Below are 25,584 nucleotides of genomic sequence, written 5' to 3'. Positions count from 1 at the left end.
AGAAGCGATTGGGAGGGGCCGGGAGCGGGCAGCCGCGTGAGGCCGAGAGAACGATGGGGCGGGGCTGGGGGCGGGGCTAAAGGCGGAGGGCGCGTTAGACTTAAGAGTTGGGGCTAGATCTGGAGAGGCATTAGGGATGCGCCTGAGCGGCTGAGCTAAGGTACAGGCCTGAGGTAAAGATGAGGTACTCAAGTTAACGTGGAACAAAGAGGGAAGAGCCTGGGAGGCGCCGGGGTGCCCCGGATGAAGAGCGCGGCTGAAGCTTAGACCTGCGCTGAGAAGACAACGCAGCTTAGAACGGGACGGGGGGAGGTGGGGGGAGGGGTTGGGCAAGCATGAGGCAGAGTTGAGGGCTCGAAGGGGGCGAAGCTGAGATTGGGGTTTACGGTTGGCTCGGCCAAGCTGAGGTTCAGGGTCGGACTTCTGAGTGGAAGAGGCTTGTAGAGAGGAAGAACCGAGCCGAGAGCGATGTGGGTCAGGACGACAATGAAGTTTGAAAGGTGGACTAAGAAAAAGACTGAGGACAAGGTCAACGTCTGGGATGCGAGCAGCAGTGGTAAGGAGAGGGCGGGGCCGAAGGTTTGGGGAGGGCTCCGACCCGCGGCCAAGGCTGGAGGGCTGGCTTGTGGGCCCGGAGGAGGCCGTAGCACCTGTGAGCCTGACCAAGGAGGCGGGGCCAGGGGCTGGGCTGGGGCGGAGTTAGAGCCTGGGGGCGGGCTCACGTCGAGCCGCGGACCAATGATGGAGGACTGGGGTCCTGGAGAATAACCTCCGGGTTTGACTGGGGCAGTCTGGCTGGAGCGAGAGCTGAAACTCCTGTTTGTACGGCTGCGAGGCGTCGCTGTGCAGCAGCCCCGGCCCGGGCGGTCGCCTGATTAGTGCGGGGCCTGGCTGGAGCCCAGGGTCCAGCGTCCACCCTGTCTCCGGGGCTTGGGCGGGCGGTTCTATTGACTTTGAGGGCAAGAAGGAGTCTGGATGTTCCACGTGTGACATCACAATCACCTACAGATGTGGGCGGGGCCAGGGCGTCATTTCCAAGGAGACGCGTGCACACCGCGCCTGCCTTGCTGCTCTTCTTCCCTCCTTCCCTTCCTCGGTTTTTCCCTCCCTTTCTTTCTCTTCCCACCTTCCCTCCTCCCCTTCCTCATTCATCCACTCCGGTGTCCAACCTGGAACCCCATCGCCTGTGCTGCAAGGGCGGGGGGAGCTCCTCGTCCGCAGGGCTGGGAAAATTCTGTACAAATGAGCATCACCTGTGAGTTTTGAGTTAGGCCCCTGCGCCCTGATTAATGTCCTACCGAGAAATAGACCACAAGCCTCCCTCTTCCTTTCAAGCTCTCACTCTCTCCATTCATTATGAAGTCCCCCCTCAACTACCCCCCACCCCCCGTGTCTAACCTCAACCACTTCTGCTGCAGGAGCTCTGGACTGCTTCTTCAGTCGGAGCTCCCTCGTCTGTCTGTGAAACTAGGGAGCAGACTCCCTCAGATTTGAGGAGTTACTAAATCGCACCCCTTGGCAAACATTTATGATTGTCGGGGCTTATTGGGGCTGCATATAGACCTTTTTCTTGGTGACTCTAGAGAGAGCAAGGAAAGTGGAGTTGGCTAAAGCAGTTTGAATCCTGACCCTGGCTCAGGGCCCTCTGGACTAACTTGAGGTCCAGGCTGGATAAGCGAGGCTGTGGGAGTGAGCATTGGGTAAAACCAGAGGATGAGGAATTGGCTGTGTTAGAGTTGAGCAGGTGTAGTAGGGAGTGACATCTGGCAGGACAGGTTTTGGATAGGAATCCCACATAAACGGCTGAAAGACCACAGACTATGGAGCCAGGAAGACTGGGTCGGATCCTACTCTGCCATCTATTAACTTGTGTCTTTGGATAAGTTACTTATTCTAAGTCTCTGTGGCTTCATCCATAGAATGGGCTGTGGTGGGCATCTAGACTCAAAGGCATATTTTAAAAGCTCAGCACAATCTCACTAGCGTGGCTCAGTGGTTGAGCATCAACCTAAGATTCCAGGTCAGGGTACATGCCCAGGTTTTGGGCTCGATCCCCCAGTAGGGAGCGTGCAGGAGGCAGGCCATCAATGACTCATCATTGATGTTTCTCTCTCTCCCTTCCTCTCTCTGAAATCAATAAAGACATATTTTTTTAAAAAATGCTCAGCACAGTGCCTGACACTGTGAAGAAGCTCTTCTTGGGTCAATTCTCTTTCCTCAGAAAAGTCTCCAAGTGTGAACCCTAGGCAGAATCTCCACTGCCATAGCTTCTCTGTGGCTCCAGTAGGGAGTTTATTCTATTCTACTCATGTATTTATTCAATCAACCAACATTTATTGAGTACTTTTTTTTTTTTTAAATCCTCACTGAGGATATGTTTATTGATTTTATTTTAGAGAGAGGAGGGGAGAGAAATATCGATGTGAGAGAGAAACATCGATTTGTTGTTCTGCTTATTTATGCATTTATTGGTTGACTCTTATATGTGCCCTGACTGAGGATCGAAACCAGAACCTTGGCATATAGGGATGATGCTCTAACCAACTGAACTATCCAGCCAGGGCTTACTGAGTACTTTCCATTTCCCAGGATCTGTAGAAAAAGAAACAGATGAAATATGGGTCTTGTTCTCAAATTTCTATAAATACATGAGGTACCCTGGCAGGGTAAAGGGGCACAAGACATGTGTGTGACCTATTCTACTTGGATAGCATTGTTCTTTCCAAGATAAGCAGGCATTTCTGGGTAGTGGGAGGCAAGAGAGAAGGGGTGGATGAATGGGAGGAACTGATAACTGATAAAGGAACCAGGTCCCTGGTCCTGGGGTGGGGGCATGAAATGGACATCATCCTGAAGGCAGTAGAATGCTATTAAAGAAGAGGAACATGGTGGACCAGTTTCCATTCTAGAAAACTCAGTTTGGCTGCATTGTGAGGATTGGATGAGGGTAGTGAGACACAGGTAGTGAGACTGGATGAGGGTAGTGAGAATTCTGGCTGGGACCTAGAACTCAGGTGCTTTGGGCAAGAGGAAGGAGGGACACTTCCCCAGGTTGGAGGAGCCCAGGCAGGAGGCTACTGCAGTTGTCTTGGTCAGAGATAATGAGGGTGTGAACCAAGGCAGAGGCAGATGTGGGAGCAGATAGGCACAAGACTTGGTCATCCAGTTGGTATAGAAGTAAGGGAAAGGGTGACTCCTAGATTTCTAGCTGTGGTGTTTGTTGCTCTCTGAAATGGAAGATATAGGAGGGGTGGTTCATGGAAGTTAGGGAGAAGATGGTAGGTTCATGTGGGACATGTTGGTCTAACATGTTTGGGAACATCCAAGAGGATATTGGCTACATGCTCAGGAGAGCAGCCTGGATTGGAGACCTACCCAGATTTATGTCATTTTACTGGTGGAAGCTGAAACCATGGAGGTGGATGACATTATCCAAGACAAGCTTGCAAAGTATTCTGAGGAAAGCAGAGATAGAACCCTGGTAATCATCAATTTAAGGGGTATAGCAGAGGAGTTACAAAAGAACTGAAGAGCTAGTCAGATGAGGAGTAGCGGAATGAGATAGGTCTGCATGGAAGCCAATGGAACAGAGCATACAGAAGAAAGAAATTGACTGGTTAACAGGGTCAAGTGAGACAAGATGAAGAGAAGGCCTCTGGGTTTGGCTTTTGGGAAATTGTTGATAGCCTTTGACTGGGCTAATCTGATAGAGGGGCTGGGGTGGCTGCCATGTGTAGGTCACTGGAATAGAGACAGAGGTGAAGATTCTGAGCTCACTGAAGGTAGGGACTGTGCTTCCTTCACTGGTGTCTAGTAAAGCTATCCGATATGTCTGTTAAATGAGTGAATAAACTTGGATTGAAAAGGAAGAGGGGTGGGATATGCAATGTAGAGGGAGAAACAGGGTTCGTAGAGTGCTTGTTTAAAGGTGTTCACAGCTTGTAGGGGAAAAACCAACCATTAAAGGAGAAGGTGAGAATTCTGGCTGGGACCTAGATTTCAGGAGCTTTGGGCAGGAGGAAGGAGGGACACTTCCCCAGGTTGGAGGAGAGCTGGTGAGGGTGGGAGCAGCCACAGATAAGGCTGCTGAGAGGAACAGCAGCAGGTTAGGAGTTTCCAGGAAAATGTTTGAAGTTTTATTCAAACATTCAATAAAATTTGAGTCCTTACTGTGCTGTGGAAAAGAGGAGCTGACCAAGGAACTGTAGAAAGATGCCACTGAAGGCCCAGCTGAAGTCCCCAAGGAATCAGCTTCCTTTCCTTAACCAGAACTCAGCCCCTGATGCCCCAAAGGACAAAATTAATTGTGGGAAGAAAAGTTTAGACTCCACCCAGTGGTTGTTGGTGCAGCTACTGTCCCACTTGGAGCTCTGCTGGGAGACAACTTCTGACCTGGCTCCACACACACTGTGACAACTCCTGGAACTGTCCCTCCTTGCCTAGACTGGCTCACTCCTATTATTTCTCCAGATTCAGCACCTGTTATGCTTCTTCCAAGAAGACTTTCCTAATCTCATCCTACACCCCCACCATCTTAGTAGGTGTCTTTGTTTTCTGCTTCCACAGGCCTCCTCCCATTTCCCTCTGTATCAGTGTCTGCATCACACCACTGTCATGAACTGTTCCACACACCTCCCCTGCGCTTCTCTCAAACCCTCTCCCAGCCCCTTGAAAGCAGGGCCTATTTTTGTGTGTGATTAAAATCTCTGAATCTTGGATGCAGCTGGGGCCTGACACCTGGGGTATCTCAGAAAATGTTTGATGAATGAATGGCATGGGGAGGGGATGCTGCTGCTGCTACTCTGTTCTCTCTCAGATGTAAACAGGCTACCCAGCTGGGAAAGAGGACATCTGCTGGCTGGTGTGGCGTCTAGCACTGATGCATCTACCTTGTCCTCTGAAGGTGGGTCCAGGGCAATCTCTGGCCCCAGGGGTCCCCACTACCCCTATAACTTGGGAAAGCTGACACCTGGTGGTAGGCAGGAGGGAGGGAAGTGTTGGTCCTGAAGGGGTTACCCTGCTGCCCACCCCTACCCCATCCCCTACTCATGCCAGGGAGGGCCCCTTTCTGGAGACCACAGTCACCCTTTATATAACATTTTATGGTGCACAAGTATCTTTGACATGTGAACTGAGTCCTCCCAACAACCCTGCAAAATAGGTATTACCACCATCCCCATTTTGTGGGCAAGAAAATGAAGGCTCAGAGAAGTGAAGTAACTGGTTCTTAGTCACCCAGCTAGTGACAGCCAACACTTGGACTCAGACCTATCTAACTCAGGTTTAGGACACTTGCCACTATGCTGCCCTTTGCCCCAATTCATTAGTGCTGAAGAAAGCTGAGGAGGTGTTGGCATTCCAGGTCCTACCTCACATGCTCATGAAGAGCAAGACGAGAGGAAGCAGAAACAGAGGCTACCAAATGGGTCAAGGGTGTATGGGGGACCTGGGACCCTCACAGCCTGGTAGGGGGAAGGGAAGAATGTGGGGACAAGGCTCAGACCAAGCTGATGTATACTCATCTCTCAAGTATTTTAAGGCCACATGGACTAACAGCCCCCCAGCCTGGGTTATATGAGGTCTTGCCTCAGTTCCACACCTTGTAGGGGCTGGATAAAGGTGCAACCCTCCTGGCCTGTTTGGAGGGTTAGCCAGCCATAGCACCCCAAGCCAGACTGCCATGGAAGTCACTGGTGCTTGCCCACTTCTCTTCCCAAGGTGGGTGGAGCCAGAGTCCAGGGGGAACCTGCAGGAAGGTGCCTTGTCCTCTCTGCCCTGGTGTGTGAGATCCTGGGTACATGAGGTCACTTCAGGGGCTTACCTTTTAGAGGGTGGCTGGAGGGGAGACCCATTGGTAGACTGGAGCCTTAGACATCTGAGTCAGAGGTGAGGCAGTGTGTCTAGGACTTAGATTCAGTTGAGTAAAAGAGGTGGGAATCTTTCTCCAGGGCTTTCCCCTAATCCCAAATTCTCACCCCAGCAGCTTCTCTGTGCACTGGGAAAGGGGACATGGTATGTGTGCTAACTACAAGGGGTAGAAGGACTCAGGCTGGGAGTGGGTTGTTCAAGTCTGTGGCTCTGAGGACTGGGGCGAGAGAATGGAGGAGTGGGAATTTGATGACTAAAGAGCAGGGAAAGCCCTAGCCAGTTTCCCTCAGTGGTTAGAGTGTCGGCCCGAGGACTGAAGGGTCCTGGGATTGATTCCGACCAACGGCACATACCTCAGTTGCACGCTCAATCCCCAGCCCTGGTTGGGATGCGTGCGGAGGCAACCAATCGATGTTCTCTCTCTCTCTAAAAAGCAATGGAAAAAATATCCTCAGGTGAGGATTTAAAAAAAAGGGAAAGAATCAAGAGTGAGCATGGGAAAGGGGAGAGAAGTGAGAAAAGTGTATGAAGAGAGACAGGGCTTAGAGGAGGAGAGAGGAGGGAAAAGGGAAGGACCAGAGTCAGGAGGAGAAGCCAAGGGGCATGGTGTGTGGTAGGTTAGGTCTTAGCTCTCCTCCTGGCTTAAGCTACCATGATGAAGCAGGCCTTGAGGCAGGAATGGCTTGAGAGGCTGTGAGGGGTCGGATGAAGTCCTCCTAGGCCTATGCAGGGCAAGCATAGGAACTGAAAATGCTGTTGCTGGCTCAGTTGCTGGGGACTCTTAAGCAGCACTCCACAGTCTGCCATGGCAAGAGGGCCGTCCCCTACTAGGCACCCTGTGGAGCGAGGTAGCTGACAACTCCCAGCAGCTGGGTGAGAGATCAGCAGGAGTCAGTGGAGGGCCCCAGGAGGACAGGCTCCCATGGAAGGCAGGGGAGGGGAAGGGGCAGGTGTCACAGGACAACAAGGGGGATTTGGTGAGGACCTTGGAGACATTTTTCTGGGAGTGTGCAGAGGGCAGGCAGATTCATGCAGTGGATTGGGGAAAGCCGAGTGCTGAGACCTGGAGTTACTACTGGGCTGAATTATTACTATGAAGTAGAAACAGCTTGGCAGAAGTGGGGGTGGGGGTGGCAGGTAAATTTGGTGAAGCCTGTGGACTGAGCTGTGCGAGGAAACCCACAGATGTGCTGCTGCTGCGGCCCTGTATGACCCACACTCCTACCCCTTAGGTGATTTCAAGGACACTGACAGGTGCTACTGGAAACACAAGCAGTGCACTGGTCATATCATCCACCCCTTCGCGCCTGACTGTGGTCACCACAACCTGCACCTGCACTCTGTCAGCCACTGCGACTGTGATTCTAGGTAAGGACACCCCCTCCTCAGGAGATCCACAGCCCAGGAGAGTCCTGGGCAGAGCCAGGTCCACACTTTCACTGCGGTTCCCTCCTTTAGCTTTGACTAGGTGCTGCCAGCCCAGCCCCAGCTTTGTAAACCTGGCTCTCCTCCAAGAGCAATGGGGAGGAGGTCTTTTGGCAGCCTGGGCTGAGCCTGGAGTTACTAATGGGAAAGCCCACTGTTCTTCAGGCTTCTGGCTCTGGGCCCCTGGGGAGTCCGGGAGGCGTGGGAGCCAGGCTGAGTTCCATGTGGCAGGGTGAAGGACTGCTCAGAGACGACAAATAGCAGCAGCTCCCAAGATGTAGGCCCAACCTGTTCCCGAGATGTGAGCTCAACCTGTTTCAACATCATCCAGACCCCTTGCTTTGCGCTCATCCCAGAGGAAGAGTGTGTGGAGCGGTTCTGGTATGGCTGGTGAGTGCTGGCAGGCTGATGGGGGCACTATGGGGCATTGGCCCTCACTCTCTGTCAACCTTCTTTCCCTGTCCTCCTCCCTCCCAGGTGCAAAAGCTACAGGCCTGTCTCTGTGGCAGTGATCCACCATCCCATCCACCATGAGTGTAGAGCAGATGACCTAAATGAAGAAGAGGAGGAGGAGGAAGAAAGCAAGCCTCCCATCCCGACCCAGGTGGGGCCTACCGCCACCACACCTACTGACACAGGCATAGGAATGGGCACCATCACGGGCACCCCTGACTCTGCGGCTCCCATTACCATCTGGCGCTCTGAGAGTCCCACAGGGAAGTCCCAGGGCAGCAAGGTTATCAAGAAGGTCAAGAAGAAAAAGGAAAAAGAGAAAGATAAGGAGGAGGAGACAGACGAGAAGGCAAAGCTGAAGAAAAAAGTCAAGAAGGGCAAGTTGACTAAAAAGAAAAGCCCAGTTAAATCGGCATCTTCACCTCCAGACTTGACCAGATCAATAAGCCCAAGGGAGTTGCCCAGGATGTCAGAGTCCAGCCCAGACAGCCAGGAAGACCTGGAGAGTGAGGACAGTTTCAATGACCCCAGGCGGGAGGAGCCTTCCAGCGAGGATATTGTGGAGTCTTCATCGCCCAAAAAGAGAGAGAAGAACACCGTCCAGGCCAAGAAACCTGGGGCAAAGCCCTCTCCAATCAAGAAGGTCAACAAGAGGAAATCTCCCCCAGTATCAAACCCCAATCTCAGTTGAGGACAGGGTGAAGAATAAATGCCATCAAGCCTGTAGCTGATCCCCTGCTGTTCTCTCCCCCTTCAACTTGGCTACTTCTGGGGGAAGGGGGTGGGCTCTGGGCATAGCTGGAGCAAAGGGGCTAGGGGGCTGCAGGGGTTTCTAAAGGGCAGTTCATCTTTCAAGAGGAAGTCCATGGGAAGGTAGGTGGGAGGGCAGGGGAGGGGCACTGTAACAGCTGGTTTCTCTGTAACATCCTAGGCCCAGAGCAGAAGAGCACATCTGGGTGGGGAGGGAAGGAGGCTTCTCATCTACTGGGAGACTGGTCTGTGTTAAATCCACTCTGAGACAGGCTAGACTGTCTGTAATGATACCCCTAATAAACAACCTTTTAACCTCTGCCACTATGCCTGCCCTAACCCTCCTTTAAGTGGCCCTGGAGAAGGTGCTGGTAGCACCAAAGGGAACATGGTCTTACCAGCTGGGTGGTCCTACTTCTACTAGGACCTAGACTTTTTAAAAAATATATCTTTATTGATTTCAGAGAGAGGAAGGGAAAGGGGGAGAGAGCGATAGAAATATCAATGAGAGTGTCATTGATTGGCTGCGTCCTGCACACCCCTGACTGGGGATTGAGCCCGTAACCTGGGCATGTGCCCTGACTGGGAATCGAACCACGATCTCCTGGATCCTAGGTCAATGCTTAACCGCTTAGCTATGCCCAGCTGGGCCCTTCTAGACCTTTTGTGCTAAAGGGAACTGAACTGAGTTCTCCACAGAAGGCCAGCCCTTCTCCCTTTCCCCCTCACTCTTGCCAAAAGCCAGATATCTTCAAGAAAAGCAAGGAAGGGCCCTGGCCTGTGTGGCTCAGTTGGTTAATGTCATCTCATGCACCGAGGTCACCAGTTTGATCCCTGGTCAGGGCATATGCCTGGATTCTGGGCTTGATTCCCCACTGGGGGGCATGTAGGAGGCAGCCAATAGATATTTTGCTCTCTCCCCCTCTCCCTCTAAAATCAATACAGCTCTGCTGGGCATAGCTCAGCAGCTGGGCATCAACCTAGGATCCGGGAGATCACGGTTTGATTCCCAGTTGGGGCACATGCCCAGGTTACCGGTTTCATCCTGTTGGGGGTGTGCAGGAGGCAGCCGATAAATTACTCTTTTATCATTGATGTTTCTCTCTCTCTCCCTCTCCCTTCCTCTCTCTGAAATCAATAAAGGTATATTTAAAAAATGAATAAAATCAATACAAACATTTTAAAGAAAGCAAGGAAGGGAACTCACTAACTTTGGGCAGCAGTGGTCTTTTTGACTTCTCTGCTGAGTGTCAAGCAGAGGAAAGGAAATGGGAAAGTCTCACTTTCCCAGCCCCGACTCAGAGAGCTATGAGACAAAACCCTTGCGAAGAAACACAGGGAGATCAGGAGTCCAGAATAAAAGGCAGTGAGGGGACTGGACTGCCCTGCAACAGCCCAGCTCACTTTTCCAAGGCCAGTCTATGTGTGTAGCAGGTAAGTACAGGGCCCACCCTGGGTCAGACACACTTGGCTGGTGTAGAAATACTGTCCGAGACTAAGGCCCAGCTGGCAAAAGGGAGAGGGGGCAGGGGCTCAAGGTGAGACACCCAGATTTACTTGTGGCCTTTCTCAAATGTGCCAAAGAAGTCCACAGGTGCTTCTCAACTTATGATTGGTTTACGTCCTGATAAACCCACTTTAAGTTGGAAACATCCTTAGGTGAAAATGCATTTCACACACCCAAACACCACAACTTAGTCCAGTCTACTTTAAATGTGCTCAGAACACTTATATTGGCCTACAGTTGGGCAAAAGCATCTAACAAGATGAGCACACTGCAGAGTGTGTTGTTTACCCTGGTGATTGTGTGCCTGCCAGGGAGCTTTGGCTTGTTGCTGCTGCTGCCCAGCATCACAAAGAGTATCCTACTGCATATTGCTGGCCTGGGAAAAGAGTAAAATTCAAAATTGGAAGTACAGTTTCTACTGAATGTATATAGCTTTTAAACCATAGTAAAGTGGAAAAAAATTAAACCATTGTTAAGTTGGGGACCATTTGTAGTAGGCACAGTGGATGGCAGTGGCTGTTTGTGAGTGGAAATAATAGCAGCTAACACTTACTGAGGCCTTATGAGGTCCCAAGCATTGGGCCAAGCACTTCACACTGTATCTGTCCTCACAGATGCCCTGATGAGACGGGTATCACCATCTCTAGTTTACAGATAAGCTGGTTTAGAGATAACAGGAGTGCACTCAAGGTCACAGGGCTGGGAGGTGGGACAGGAATGTGATACCAGGCAATCTGTTGCAGAAGCTGCCTGCTTTTCTGAGTCACTGCCTCTGATGGCCTGGAGGAGTCGAGGAGCCCTCAGAGCCCCAAACACTGAAAGCCACCCCACAAGAGCCAGAGAGGGGGAGAGAGGTTTTGCCAAGTGCTCTGTAGAAACACTGTTTATTCAAATGACAGGCAGGAAGCAGCGGTGGCAGCAGGTGGGTGAGGGTGGCCAGGAGGGGCCTAGGCAGGTTAGCACTGCAACCCTATGTCCCCTGCAATCCTGCTTTAATAGCCACCGAAGTTGTTGGCATCAAGGTCAGAAATACTTCCCCTTCTTTCCCTCCTGCCCCAAACTGAATAAATAGCATCTGTCTCCCCATGAGAGCTGGGGAGACTCATGTGCTGAGCTTGCTGCCCGGTCACAGCCCAGAGTCAGGTAAGGGCAGCAGCTCAAAATGGCTTGTAGGGGAGTAGAGTACAAAACTGTTCCACTCTCATTCTCATCTTCCTCTTCTTCCTCCCTGCCACACTCCCTTCCCAGCCTGGTCCCAGGAGAGGTGGTCGGTGAGGGCCTGGAATGGGAGAATTGTCGCCTAGCGTACACTGAGCTCAAGTTCGCAAGGCCATTCAGCCTGTCACCCATCCAGGCTGACCACCAAAGGAGAACGTCAATTCACGCCACTTTATGGACAGAAAAGGAGGGGCAGGGAATGAGGCAGGCCTCTCCTAGCCTCAGAGGTAACCAGAGTCCTAGGAGCAGGCCCCCTACCGATCCATCTCGTCCAAGAGTGGGGTGGCATCGCCAGCAATAGACATGGGGGTGCTTTCGATCATAGGGCTGGGGGATGGTCGAGGTGTCAGCCGCTGCTTCTGTTTCCGCCGCTCTGCCTCCTTCTCCTGAAGCCACTGCTCTGCCATCTTCCCCCAGTCGATGGCTGCGTGGCTGTTGGACCTGGGAGGGAGAAGAAGGGGCCTTTTAGATTGAACTCTTCAGAGACGTGATCACTAGAAGGAAGCCTTCCCGCCAGTCACTGGTGAACATATACCCTTGCAGAAATGGACCTTATACCTATGGGCAGTAGCCGTGGCCAACTGCCACACTGCCCTCTTCTTTCACCTCCCAAAAAGCTGTCCTCATGGAAGTATCACCTGGGTAATGGCTCTCAGAAGATCCAGAGCACTTGCCTATGCTAAGCCCTTTGGCCTGATAGCACCTGCCCCTACTAATAACCTGCTCCATGCCACCATTCATATACTTACTTTGGCTGCTGCTGCCGTTGCCGAGAGCTGGAGGAGGGCTGGGGCTGGGCCTGGGCAGACTGTGGGGTGGTGCTAGCCTGTAGCTGGTGGTACTGTGGTGTGGTGATAGGCTGGCTCGGGGTCGTGTAAGAGTAGCTGGGGGTCATTAGTGGTGTGGCCACTGGCTGTTGGGCTGGCGTTGGGAACACCTGAAGAAGGGTGAACAGTTAAATGGGGATGGATTTGGGGCATATTTAGCCTTCCTATGAATTTCTGGAAAGTTAGAAATTTGGGGACAGCACAGAGCTTTCCTGATGACCTCCTCCTGAGCAGCAGGGAGGCCAATGGGGTGGGACCAGACACAACAATAGGGCCTCTGGGTCCTGACCACCTGTGGTTTCTAGTGGCCTGAGGATTTTAAAGATCTCAAAGGAGTCTGTAGAAAGGTCAGACCTTCTCTTACTCCCTTTCCCTTGAAATGGGCCTACGGAAAAGGAATATCTGTTGGGTTCAGTTCCTAAGGCCCATCTGTGCATGTAACAGTGGACACTGCCAATGGCCAGTCCATGGACATAGGTTGGTAAAGGATGACTGTCTCCTTTCACTCTTCCCCACCCTCCACAGAGAGCTTCCTCTCCAAGCCACGTACATGGTAAGCGCTGCTGCCCCCTCCACTGCCGCCGTAGCCATACTGGCTAGAGGCCCACTGGGCTGGGGTGGCATTTGGGTTCTGTCCTTGGCCTGTCACAGCAGCAATGGCACTGAACATCTGTGAGGTCATGTTCTGGGGCAGGGCATTCACGGCTCGTGTCAGATCTGTAAGCACAAAGTGGTGGAAGATGGGCACATTAGAGGTGAAAGTCCCAGCTTTATCGCTCTGAGTCACAGTCCTAGATGTGAGCTCCTTACCTGCAAGGTTGATGTTAGCTGGGGTAGCATTGATAGAAGCAGGTGTTCGGGTCCTGCTGCTGCTACTGGGGGTGATTCCTATAAAAAATAGGGAGAGTCAGTTATGTTTCTGGTTTTATAATTCAGGGGACTGAAAAAGGTACAAGAAAAAAGGAAGCTACATAGGCAAGTATATGCAGGAACTTCCTGATGCTAAGGAGGTTGGAGTAGGAGTAAGAGAGATGCAGTGACAGCCTGTACCTCACCCCCTTCCACAGAAGGCTAGTTAGTGATACCTTGGTTCAAAGCCTAGGTGTCCCTCCAACCACAGCCCAGAAGTCAGAGAGCGTAACTCACCTGGTACAGGATCCTGGTAATGATCCTTAAACCATCTGAAAAGTCCATTCACAGTTGGGAAGATTTGGCCCCGGTACCGGAATCCTTCTGGAGTCACCGTTACATACTCTATCCTGGGATTTTGGAAGGAAATATGCATCAGATACCACTTGGGGCCAGCTGTGAGAAAGCGGCCAGAATAGATCTCCACCATGTAAAGTAGCCACATTGGTTGCTAGGGGAAAGAAGAGATGAAAGCCTGGCCAGTGTGATTAGGCGGTTGAGCATCGACCTACGCACCAGGAGGAAGTCCCAGTTTGATTCCCAGTCAGGGAACATGCCTGGGTTTCGGGCTTGTTCCCCAGCAGGGGGCATGCAGGAAGCAGCCGACTGATGATTCTCATCATTGATGTTGCTATCTCTCACTCTCCCTTCCTCTCTAAAATCAATAAAAATATACTTTAAAAAAACACACAAAGAGTAGATAGAGCCAGTCCCTGACCCTGACTCTGGGGAGGGGAGGTGTGCATAGCAGAGTACAGTCAAGGCCAGGAGTCAGTAGCCCCTGGTGTGCATGTATAGGCTGCCAGAGGAAGACTTGCTGGGGTCTGGGCCACCATCCTGGGCCACACTATGATGGCAGCACCCTGTAGGTGTGGGTGAAGCTGAGGTCAGAGAGAGTCAGGGTTGGAAGGGGTCTCCCAAGGCAGCAAAACACAACTCCCCATAAACTGGAATCTGGAAGCGCTTCTGGAAGGTGGTTAGTCTGCCTTTATTCAACACTTTGCAGACCAGAGTATGGATAAGAGGGTGGGCTTTGGGTTCATACCCAGTTCTAGTTCTGCCACTCATCACCTATATGGCTGTCCAAAGTTACTAAACACGAATCTCAGCCTCATTTATAAAATGAGGGTAACAGCACTTAAACCTACAGGGTGGGAGCGAAGACAAAATGAGACAGTACATGTAAAGCACTTACCACCTAACACCTAAAATAGAGGTGTGCTCAATAAAGGACAGCTGTCAACAGACAATGCTAAGTATGACAGAGTTCTCATTTACATTAAACTGAAACCTGCTTCCTAAGTCATCTCCTCAAGTGTTTCTTCGGCACCAAAGGAGTCTGTGCTCCTTTCCACAAGAAACTATCACGTTGCCTCTGCTCCTGGTTAAAGGTCCTGTTTGCTCAACTGTTCCTCATGGGACAGTTTCCAACCCCCCCAGAGCCCTGGCTGCAAACCTCTGGAAGATTGATGGTGAGTCAGAAAAGGCTTCTCAGATATGAGCATAATATTCCAGATGTGCCCAAGATGATAGAGGGTCCAGAGACTAGAGCTTCTTGTCATCTGGCCGCTAAGTCCCTTACTAACACTGTCTATGCTGTGCATCATGTGCAGGCATAAGGATCAGAGCAGAAATACATAGGCCTCGGCTAAGGGCCAAAGGGAGGATGGGAGCAGAGAAAAGGCTCGTATAATTATCAGTCTGGGTAACGAACACAAAGAAAGCAGACCTAAGGAAACTAGACTTTGTCCAATTCAGCGTGAGCATAAGAGGGTCCCAGATAAAACAACACCTATGGAGGCCAGCCTGTTAGTCATACAGAAAGGAAGCAGAGCAGGTCAATGGTAGGAAGAAGAGATGCTCTCCTGACCCACCCCTTCTGTGTGGGGAGAAGTCAGCACACTATAGCAACAGCTAGTCCCCATGTGCAGAAAGCTCTGACGAGGATGAAACAGACAGTGAAAAGGAGAGACCAGTGTGTTGGCTCCCATCTTTGCCAGTCAGGTGGATAGAGCATCTGATGGTTTCGATCACTCCTTGGGAGGGGAAGGAGAGGCATAGGGAACTCTTTAAATTTACAGGGTTAAGAAAAGTATCTTTCTTACTGAATCTTTGCCTTTTGCCTCTAAGTCATCATCCTCTTACCCCACCTCCAACCTCCACCTCTACTCTAAACAGATAAAAGGAGAAAGGCAGTTAGGCAGAACCAGAGAGAGTACTGCTCCAGGGCAACTCCCTTACTAGCCTGTCTGTGGACCCCAGCGGCAGCACCTTCTCAGCACCAGTGCTCACCTGGGTTTACCCCGGGGCTGGTATCCCAGTAGGAACTTGCCGGGCAGTTCCTTGCAGGCACAGATGAAATAAGGGATGAAGGTGGGCTTCTCCTTCTTAGTTTTGATGAGCAGCTCCTCTAATTTCTGGGGGTAGAATGAGGGGGAGAGGTTGGGATAGCAGCATCCTTGGTACACAATGTCTGGCGCATACGTGTACACCTTCTTCACCAGCTGAGGGACCCCTACACTGAAGGGAAATCATACATCCTTAAGTGACTGGGCGGTGTCATCCCTCAAGGGGCCCTGGGCTCACCTTACGGTCCCCACCGCTGCAGTCCTGATAATACTTGTGGTTCAGAAGGTCCCGGGCAAAGGATGCCATGGGCTGGACATAGCGGGCAACAATCTCATCCAAGTCTTCAAATTCCTGCGGGGAGAAGGTAAAGGCCCCAAGTATCATATCCAGAGCTGAGACTCCCCCTTTATCAAATCTACTCAGAATAAAACTCATGGGAGGAGGTGGACTTCCCAGCTCTGCTATAGCCTTACTCCACTGCAAAGCCCCTTCAATTTATCCATCCGTTTGAGTTGTGCTCAAATTTAAAGATTACGAGGCACAAAATCATTTAAATCATAACTCTGATTCTCCCCTGGTGCTTAGGAACAACAGGGAACTTCATGATATTTCACTCCATTGAAAACAGGACAGAGAAACTTGATGTGTGTGTGTATAAGTATGTGTGCCTGCGTGTGTATTTTCTCTTCTTCCACTGGCTTTCTTTAGGTAGTGTATTTTAAAATTTGGAGGACAGGGAAGGAGGAGCAAATACAAAAAATCAGTATCAAATGACTCATTTCACAACCAACCTCCTATTTGGTGTTCTGTGTAGCTAAAATACATGTAATGCATACAAGTTACTAATTACAGGTGAAGCGGCCAGAAATAGCTTGTTTCTGAAGCTAGGAGTGAGGATGGGAAGTGAGTGGGGGCTTGCTCTCACCTCACTGTTGATCCACAGGGTGGCTCCCAGGCTGAAGGCATTTTCCTTGCCCTCTTCCCGCACATCCACGTGCTGGTAGATGCCATCGCTGACCTTCCAGGTCACTGTCAGGTGATTTTCACCCTTGCTGCTTGGTCGGATGATCACATCACCCTGGTCCATGGTCTCCATCATCTTTTCTGCTTGCTTGAAATTTATATTATGGAAGGATGGGTGTGCAATCACCCGCTTGATATATGCTGATGGGGACAGGAAAGAAGTACAGATCAGGTGATGGAACTGGGGACCAATAGCAATGGGACAACTGTGGCTTAATTTCTGACACACTATTGAATTCTGACACTCTTTCACCCTCTCTGGGCCTGGATTCTTTGATGTGCAAGATGTGTTCACCTGGGTTCCTAGGGTACTGACAGAATGAAGCTTTAAGAGTCACAATACAGCCTGGCCAGCATGGCTCAGAGGTTGTGCATCAACCTACGATCCAGGAGATCACGGTTCAATTCCTGGTCAGGGCACATACTCAGGTTGCAAGCTCGATCCCCAGTTAGGGGGCGTGTAGGAAGCAGCCAATCAATGACTCTCTCTCATCACTGATGTTTCCCTCTCTCTCTCCCTCTCCCTTCCTCTCTCTAAAATCAATAAAAACATTTTAAAAAAAAGTGACACTGCATTAGCAAAAGAAATGTGACCCAAGAAGACCCTGGTTTCTGGCCAATGACTCCCTTTTGATGCCTCTGGGCCTCAGTACCTCAAAGCTGAGCACTCCCACCGGGAGGCTGAGCAGAGAAACTGCCATCAGCAAGTGCATCCTACAGAGGGAGAGCTGCCAAGACCTGGGGTGCACAGGCGTGGTGGTGGGCACACTCACTGGTCCGCTGCTGTTTCCGCTTCATGTCCTCCTCCTGCTTGTGGTCTGCTGCTTCAGCATCAAAGTCATAGTAGGTGTCCTTGGGCAGTTTCCACTCGTTGTTCCTGTCCATGAGGTCTGAGGTGCGACAGGTCAGGTCTGCGCTAAATTTTTCGATGTCAATCTTCATGATGCGGCAGTGAACAGTCATTCCCACCTAGATCCACAGAACATTTGAGCTGGAAGGGACAAAGATGATCTAGCCCAATGCCCTATTTTACATCTGAGTAAACCAAAGTCCAGGCAGAAAGATGAAGTGTTCAGGGTTGAGTCTGGTCTGCAGACTACAGGCTGTATCTTATAGAAGTCTCCTACTCTAGGCAGGAAAACTACCTGGAGTCTACTGGGACCTATACTGTCACTAGCACTATTCCCATTCCCCATAAAGTTGCCTGGTTACTGCTCCTAGGAGGTAATCAAAGTCTGGCTGCCCTTTTTGGAGGGGAAGGAAAATAACAGCTGTTTTTTATACTTTACCCTTGACTTAATTCAGCCTGTCTAAACCAGAGGTGGGGAACATCTGGCCCAAGAAATCATTTGGTCTGGCCCTGCCAAGGCAACCACAGGCGGGACTTGAAATTCAATAAATATAGGGGCTTTTTTCATAATTTTTAAGTTGATAATTTTGTATGGCCCTTGAATGATGTTATAAATATCCAAGTGGCTCTTGGCAAAAAAAAGGTTCCCCACCCCTGGTCTAAACAGTGGCAAAAGCCAATCACTTTGCACAGCTCTCCTTTTGAAAATCTCTCTAGCTTCATTTATTAGGAACAAAGAGTATCTGCCAGTCTTCCTAAGTCTACAGTCCTCGGGGTTCACAACACATAGAATCAGAGAATTTGGCAGATCCAGGACCTGCCATGTTACAAACTGAGTAATCCTGGAAAAGGCAAAAAGGCACTTGAATGTCTCTGAAAAGAGAAGGTACTATTTCCTTTCCCATCAGGTGATGAGATTAGAAACAACATATATAAATGTAAAGTGCCAGTACCTAGAGTGTATATACATAATTAATGGCAGGAGAATATGAGAACAGAAAGGGAACTTGGCCTTTGTGTTTCCAGCATTTATTGCTGGGCCCTGCTTCCTGCCCCCTGGACTAAATCACAGCTTCCCACACAGGAAGAGAGAGCCCTCTCCCAAAGGCCTGGCAACTTGATGAAGTTTCACAAGGCAGTGAACAAAAGCATTCAGATGCTTCTTGCCCTGGCTTCTTTCAACTAGTTATAAATCCCCCTGAAACTCTCTCCCCACCAGCAGCCACTGGGAACAGAGCCTAACTTCTGGTGGTGACAGCCCAATGTTAGCAAGAGCCCAATTTAGGTAGCTGAAAACTGATGCCTTAGCCCGGTCATTCACCTACCTTCACTCGCTCCTCTGGCCGCTTTACCACTTTGTCACTGAGGAATTTGGTGGGGATGAAGCCTGTTACACCATTGTCTAGCCGTGTTTTGACACCAATGGCCTGGCCTGGGCATGAACCGCTGTCAAAGTGGTTCCAGACCTAAAGAGGACATCAGGAGAGAAGCTTGATCATTAACATTCTGGAGATGACACGTTCAGAAAACAGCTGCCAAGGGTGTTGTAATTTATTTTAATGTTGACACCTGGTATCATGGTCTGAAAACAATGATTTAGCCACCTATCAACATACAATGTGAACATCCTTAATGTTCTTTGACTCATAACTCATGTTTGGCATCACTGGCTATCAAATCAATCTTTTATGTTAATCTATTTGTTCTTCTAGTTGAAATGGAGGTCCCTCCCTCCCACTTTGTTCTCACCTAGGGGGCATGAGAAACATCAATGTCAGTCTCCTCAGAACTCGTAAGCCAGCTGCCCCTTGGCATTCTATATATTCTGGACAAATCCCACCAGCTTCTTTTATTTGGCAAAGTGGAGAAATTATCTTTTATAATCTGCCTAACATTTGACGATCCAGAAAAAGCTTTCAGGGTGGCTTTAATGAGTTCTGACCATGAGAAAGGCAGATGATGTCTAGAAGAATGTGGGAAAAATTAAAATGTGTTTGGAGAACAAAGTTGAAGTGAGCCTACAGATACCTTCTAACTAGCACACAGACATTGTGCCTACCCTGCAGGTAAGAATTGCATGTCCTCATATCTCTAGCCTGGTTGAGCCAGATGCCCAGAGAATGAGAAAAGAAACAAGGATTAAGGGCTGAGCCAGAGCAGAAGCAAGCACGTAGATCATTTCTGACTAGCATACGGAGGGACTTCACGTTAGGCCTGCATGTGTTCTAGTTCTCTGCCTTCTTTGTGTATTCATCTGGCAGCGCACTATCAAATACCCCCTTTCCCTACTCCTTTTGAGGGCACTGAGACCATTCACTCAAGGAAACTCAGTGACCACAGTAACACTGCAGCACATACCTCACTTAGTTCAGGGAAATTGTCCTGCTGACAGAAGGGGCACTGCCATAGTCCCGTCTCATCGTTTCGGATTGCCTGGTCATAGCTCTCACCCTGTGGACGCCTGTGGGCAATGCCAGTGACGTTGCAGATGATGAGCTTTCCTGGAGGAAGGGGGGACAATAGGGAAGGGAAGAACAGGGAGTACAGGCTGAGAGAACTGGAGAGGCGGCTTCTTCTCACCAACTTTTTAGTGACAGAACATGTCTTATAGCAATTTCCCTTGCATCTTTGAGAAGGGAGATCTTCCTGATTTGATGACATGGGAAAATGGGGCCTATAAAAGTGAATTCATGAAGATTCCACAGTGGGTTAAAAACATAATTTGACCTTGAACTCAGCTTTGACTCCCAGTACAGGGCTCTATAATCTTTTTTAAAAATAAGTTTTTATTGATTTTTTTTAGAGAAAGGGAGAGAGAGAAACATCGATTGGCTGCCTCCCCGCATGCCCCCTACAGGGGATCTAGTCCACAACTCACCCTGTGCCTTGACTGGGAATCAAACCAGTGTCCTTTTGGTGTATGGTACGATGCTGAAGCAACTGAGCCACAACGGCCAGGGCAAGGCTCTATAATCTTTTAAAAAGCTCCCCTGGTATAATAAAAACCTACCCCATTCTGTTTAAATCACTGCTTGGTTTAAATGTATATAGTAAGTGCATCCTCCCCACCCCTACTTATCTTCTTCCATCTAAAAAAAGACCCATAGCATGGTGGGTGAGGCTCAGTGGTAGAATATCGACCTGTGATTCAGATCTCGGTTCTATTCCCAGTCAGGGCACATGCCTGGGTTGGGGACTCGCCAGGGGGGCCGTGCAGGAGGCAGCTGAGCAATGACTCATCATTGATGTTTCTCTCTCTCTCTCTCCTTTCCTCTCTCAGAAATCAATAAAGATATATTTAAACAAACAAACAAACAAACAAACAGACCCACAATTTACCAATGTAGAAGGTCTCTGGTGTTTCTTTGGTTAACATATTGAAGATTTCCTCTGTGTTGGGGGAGCGGTAGGCTGTCCGGAGGTCCTTATACCGACAGCTCAGCTCTGCCCGAATGTCATACAGGGTGATGTGTTTATCACCATATCCCTGGGGAAGAAGCCCATTAAGAAGAGCCTTGCAACTGCTTCCCAACCCAAGCCCTGAGCCTTTAAATGAAAGCAGTAGGCCAGGTGGTTCCTTTGCTTCTTTTCCCCGAAGATGAACTAAAGAAGGTTTTCAAACTTTTTCTTACCCATGAAACACTAATCTATAATAAAAGGTCTTCACAGAACCCCAATGTATAAAACGGACAAACACGAAGCTGCACTGTTGGAAAGGAGGAGGAGGGCCTAGCAAGAAAATCTACTACGTAGCTCCCCCCCCAAGTGTAGTGGCCTTGGCTCCTTAACAAGCAGACTAAAAACTTTTTGAGTAATCCAGCATGGCATGGGGACGGAGAAGGGAAAATCAAGTCTCTCACACTAATAGTATTAGGGGTTCACCTGGAGACTTGCTGCCCGAGTCATCTCCTAACTAGGCCACTTGGGATAGTTTTTACGCCAGGCTTTCTACACTGTCACCCACCTGCCTCTCCAGTTCTTCTGCGAAGGCATCCAGGTCCAGGTCCTTGAGTCGCTCTGGGTTTTCCAAGATCTCTTCAAGGGCTCCTGCAGGATTGGCATCTTCAGCTGATTCATCATATTCCAGAGCATCCACTGCCATCTTCCTGGCCCATTCATAGGTCTCAGGATGGACTCGAGAACCATCAAGGACTTCGATATATGAGTCAGTGCTAAAGGAAAGGCAGAAAAGGGGCAGGATATATAACGAGAAGCTTCTAATAACAGTCCAAATGTCCACCAATGGGGAACTGGTTAAACAAATAAGGGTACCTCCATACGATGGAATACTATATAGCCATTAAAAAGAATGAGGTAGATCTATGTGTGCTGACATGGAAAAATGGCCATGATACATTGATACGTGAAAAATGCACTGCAAAACACTATGAACCATATGATCCCATTTTTGCAGTAAATGGGTAGTTAGTAAATGCATCGCAAAAATAAAATTTAGAAAAGTTGCAGTATACATCAAATTGTTATAGTAGTTATCTCTGGGGGGTGGGATTATGGGGGACTTCCACTTTCTGCATAATATTTCTATATGTTGAATTTTATATAATGAACTTATGTAAGTCTTTTAATAAGATAAAGCAAGAAGGGGGAAAAGACCTTTGAGAATTTGCTGACAGCTATTTTCCCCCATAAAGCCTTCCCAGGCTGGTCTTGCCCGTGCACTCACATGGACCTATGTTATTCTTGGAGTGTTACAGCAAAGCTGGGTGGAAAATGAAGTTTTAGAACTTGAGCCTATTTCCCCACTGATTTCCATTACTGAATGAGGAGCTATGTGCCCGTGGAAAAGATCCTCCAAAGACTGAGTTGATAACTTCTGGAGAGGAAGAGGTCAATAGTGAAGTCCAAAGTCCAAGTGAATAGAACTTTCTCTCAATAACATCATCTCAAAACATACTAAATTTCTCTCCCCCTTTCTTACTTCCTCATACCCCCACACTCCTTTTCCAGTGCCTCTGCTATTCCCACCCTTATAAGCCATGATATACCATAGTAACAATAAATGCGTTTAATGAGTGAAATTGTATGTTTTCCATTCTTAATTTATAAACTAAGTTGGTTCTTATGTTTCTCTCACAAAAAAGCTTCACATTATTGAACCGATCTTTTCCATAGGTCAGAGGCTCTTGGCTGAATAAAGGTTCCTCACCTTTGTTTTAAAACATTTCCTAATTTAAATAGCTTGGTGGCCCTTTGGCAGTCCTAATCCCCTGAAGCCCCAAAACAAAGCCCAAGGGAATTCCTCCTGGTTTATCCAGGCAGAGGGCATCACCTGTCCCCCAGGGAGGCTGTGTCGATCTTGAGGAAGCCAGCACAATTCATGAAGACTTTGGGACCCATGTGACACATGGTAACCAGCTGGGTCCGGCTCTCGAGCCTGGTGTTGTTCTGCTTCAGGATCTAGGGGAAAGGCCTGGAGTGAGCCAGAGCAGTGGGCAGGCCCCACCTCCCAGCCTGCTTTTAGGTTTCTGGGAAACCCTCCATGGTAGGAATTCTGTCCCTATGCCCTACTATCTGAGCACTATACAATACTGCCTGCTATTAAAAAGTTATTTTATTTTGAGAGTATGTTTAGTAAAGCTGTGGACAGTGGGATAAGGAAGGGTTTAGGACAAAAGAAGCAATAGGAGAGAGCCCAGGCAGGGCTGCTTTGGCTCCCTAGAAATGTTATAGGAACAAAATGGGCCTAGGTGGACTGCTTTGGCTAACTGGAAAGTCAAGAAAAAAGGAGGCCTTGAAGACAGGTTTGGGGGTTAGCCCACGATGAGCTGCCACTGCCCATTGCTCCCCTGGTTGCAAGTCGAGTGGAGATCCTTAGAGTTTAGGAGATGCACGCCTGAGAGGGAAGGCAGGTGTGGGCATGCTCCCAGGAGAGATAGTATTTTAATGAACTATGTTATACCCACCAAAGATAATATATAACTAATATATGGCTTAAAAGTTAATGATAAAACATATACTCAAGTACCCACCACTCACCTTAAAATAAATACATATTACTAATACTTTTGAATCTCCCTGCATGCCTCTCTCTGAAATCCTTTTGCTTCCCATTGGGAAAAAGCCCACTATTCTGAGGCTTGTGTCTAGTATGCTCTTACCTTCCTCCATTTGTTTCAATCATGGCTTACGGCTATCTTTTCCATGAGACGCTATAGTAAAGTAGTGAAGAGCATAGCTGTGGGCACCTGGTCTGAAGTCTGACTCTGACTCTCTCTCACTAGCTGGATGACTCTGGACAAGTTCCTTTACCCCTCTGAACTTGGTCTTCCTGTCAAATCATACTTTCATAGTATAAAGGCTCAAGGATATGAGAACTTTTCCTATTTTCTGATTCAACCCAATCCTACCTTTAGAAGATGGGTCCCTTTTCGAGGTCCCAGGCCACACACATACTGGATTAAGGCCTGGCTATAAGGATGGGCAATGGCACGGTTGACATCGACCCCAACCTCATTGACTCGGTTGATAAATTCACAGTACAAGGCGTTGAGAAGTTCCTCTTTCACCACATGCTCCTGTCGATATATAGCATGCAGGGATAAGGTTACTGTGCAATTCTTCCCACCTATGCCTGCCTATCAAATCCTACTCACCTGCAAAGGGTGAAACTTGAGACACAGGATGTCTTCATCAGAGCTGCACACCTGGGCAAATTCAATAAGAGGGTCCTGGATGCGCCGAGCCAGGGAGACGGCTTGTCTCAGCACTGGAGGATAATCCCGGAACTCTGCCTGGAGTTACACAAAGGTCAGCAGGGCCATAAAGTCTCAGCTCCAACAACAAGAGAAAATCCAAACCATTCTGGCTTTTAAGTCACTTTCTCTTCTCTTCTGGGACTGTTTTTCCTGGGACCAATTTAATCTCTGGGGTTCCCAGTCTGAACCAGGACTGACAAAATGGAAAGCCTCTCATGGGTAAGAGCCCCGATAAACCTTTGTTTTCCTATTAAATCACTCTGGGATTGATAGCTCTTGGTTGTCCAGGTCCTAAGGGTAGGGCTCTAGCATTACCTCTGACTTCTTGCTGTTCATATAAAGAATGGCCAACTCGTTGTCAACCAGCTCCACCCCAATAGAGGAAAGCTGTTGGCCCTGGTCCAGCTCATGTACAATGCGCTTCACATCCTCAATCAACATCTGGGCATCCCTGGAGAGATGAGGGGTGTTGGTCAGGGCTATTTCTGCACAGTTTCTCATGGATGGACAGTCTTACGGCTCGGATAAGGGGTGGGTGAACGGGGCGGGGAGAGAGCTTTGAAGACAAAGTACAAAAATCCCCAGGGATACCCCCTTGGGACGGTGACAGTATCAAGGATCTACACAGGCACATGCCAGATTCAACAATAAAAGATGAATGACTTTAAACCAGGACTGGCCCAATTCCCTGGTGCCCCCCTACCTATTCTCTCCTGCAACTGTCACCACATGAGGCTTTTTGTTCAGAAGAAATTTCTTCAGCGTTTCAATGTCTTGAGCCTGGATTGAAAGAAAATTGGAGTTGAATGGCTCTGAAGATAGGGAGGTTTTAGGAAGTTCTCTCTCCATAAGTTGCTCAAGACCTTACAAGACCAGAGAATAATGACATATCATATGTTGTCTAGCTGGAACACAAAACAAGGGGCTATAGGATCTCTGGTTGGAATATTATACATCTGTTAATATTTTCTAAGGTTATTCTACTCTGGCTTATACTTGGGTGGTGGTTTACCAAAAATACTTGGCTCTGTCTTAACATAAACCACTGCCTGGCAGTCAGGACTATTCTCATCTGCACTGCAAGAGGTTTTTTGTTTTTTTTAAAGTTGTTAAAAATTACTTTTTAAAATGGGCACTCTTAACAAAATTAGAAGATACCATTAGGTTGAAAAAATCAGAAGCATACACGAGATGAATTCAAATTCTTTTCTTTAGAAAAACAGACACTGAAAGACTAAAGTAGGGAAAAGGTTGGCCTAATGCCTCTGGCTTTCAGCTCCTGGAACAGGCTGACCCAGATGCTGTAAGAACAGAGGCAGTAAGGGCAGCTCCCAAGCACACAAGGCTTAGGAATTGGCCTCAAGCCAGAAGTAAATTCTGCACCAGAACTTCAGTGCCATCTACTGCCTATGGAAGTGAGACTTGTCCCAGGACTTGCGGGGTAAGCAACCAGGTCAGAGATAATCAGGGTCTTGCATGGAATGTTGCTTGGACCATAAACATTTATCCCCACTGAATTATAGGATGTACTCAAGATGTAAACTTGGTAACCTGCCCCAGCCACTCGCCTTTCTTTCCCGTTCTTCCTCTCTCCATGCAGTTCGTCGTTTGGTAAAATGGGGCAGCCGGAGAAAGTCTGTCACTTCTCCTTCACCATTGACCAAGGCGCAGAACACAGGGTGATCTCTG

The 25,584-nt window shown here is 49.0% G+C and overlaps 2 protein-coding genes across 7 annotated transcripts in view; one reads left to right on the top strand and one right to left on the bottom strand.

The window, feature by feature from the left end:
• Positions 1-8,820, top strand: PROCA1 (protein interacting with cyclin A1). Of its 4 annotated transcripts, XM_081162193.1 has the most exons (6): positions 91-556; positions 4,817-4,903; positions 5,981-6,055; positions 7,101-7,236; positions 7,525-7,683; positions 7,771-8,820. In XM_081162193.1, exons 1-6 carry the CDS (start codon positions 469-471, stop codon positions 8,435-8,437), a joined length of 1,212 nt encoding a protein of 403 aa, XP_081018319.1. In that variant the 5' UTR covers positions 91-468; the 3' UTR covers positions 8,438-8,820. The 4 variants fall into 4 exon arrangements, with proteins under 4 accessions (XP_081018317.1, XP_081018318.1, XP_081018316.1 ...); XM_081162190.1 differs by lacking the exon at positions 5,981-6,055 and having other exon boundaries at positions 70-556; XM_081162191.1 differs by lacking the exons at positions 5,981-6,055; positions 7,525-7,683 and having other exon boundaries at positions 1-556.
• A 1,383-nt stretch (positions 8,821-10,203) lies between these two features.
• The window catches only part of SUPT6H (SPT6 homolog, histone chaperone and transcription elongation factor), a 32,373-nt gene continuing 16,992 nt past the window's right edge, over positions 10,204-25,584 (bottom strand). For 2 of the 3 annotated variants that reach the window (XM_081116099.1, XM_081116100.1), the window contains 19 exons: positions 25,464-25,581; positions 24,599-24,675; positions 24,211-24,346; positions 23,794-23,931; positions 23,548-23,715; positions 22,470-22,597; positions 21,144-21,351; positions 20,519-20,666; positions 19,538-19,680; positions 18,505-18,645; positions 17,103-17,298; positions 16,232-16,470; positions 15,544-15,657; positions 15,250-15,374; positions 13,195-13,307; positions 12,859-12,936; positions 12,599-12,765; positions 11,971-12,158; positions 10,204-11,662 (listed from right to left, as the gene is read on the bottom strand). In XM_081116099.1, coding sequence (XP_080972225.1) covers positions 11,476-11,662; positions 11,971-12,158; positions 12,599-12,765; positions 12,859-12,936; positions 13,195-13,307; positions 15,250-15,374; positions 15,544-15,657; positions 16,232-16,470; positions 17,103-17,298; positions 18,505-18,645; positions 19,538-19,680; positions 20,519-20,666; positions 21,144-21,351; positions 22,470-22,597; positions 23,548-23,715; positions 23,794-23,931; positions 24,211-24,346; positions 24,599-24,675; positions 25,464-25,581 — 2,812 coding nt within the window. In that variant the 3' untranslated portion in view covers positions 10,204-11,475. The remainder of the gene's footprint in view (positions 11,663-11,970; positions 12,159-12,598; positions 12,766-12,858; positions 12,937-13,194; positions 13,308-15,249; positions 15,375-15,543; positions 15,658-16,231; positions 16,471-17,102; positions 17,299-18,504; positions 18,646-19,537; positions 19,681-20,518; positions 20,667-21,143; positions 21,352-22,469; positions 22,598-23,547; positions 23,716-23,793; positions 23,932-24,210; positions 24,347-24,598; positions 24,676-25,463; positions 25,582-25,584) is intronic. The other variant, XR_013997385.1, reaches the window with a different exon arrangement.

Source organism: Miniopterus schreibersii (genome assembly GCF_964146895.1).
Source record: "Miniopterus schreibersii genome assembly, chromosome: 16".
Lineage (NCBI taxonomy): Eukaryota > Metazoa > Chordata > Mammalia > Chiroptera > Miniopteridae > Miniopterus > Miniopterus schreibersii.
Note: the sequence above shows the minus strand (reverse complement) of the source record. Positions and strands in the feature narration are given on the sequence as shown.

Coding starts and splice junctions, on each gene's coding strand:
- PROCA1 (XM_081162193.1), top strand. CDS start 469: ATGTGGGTCAGGACGACAATGAAGTTTGAAAGGTGGACTAAGAAAAAG. Junction 4,904..5,980: donor ATCTACCTTGTCCTCTGAAG/GTGGGTCCAGGG, acceptor TTCTCACCCCAG/CAGCTTCTCTGTGCACTGGG. Junction 7,684..7,770: donor GAGCGGTTCTGGTATGGCTG/GTGAGTGCTGGC, acceptor CCTCCCTCCCAG/GTGCAAAAGCTACAGGCCTG.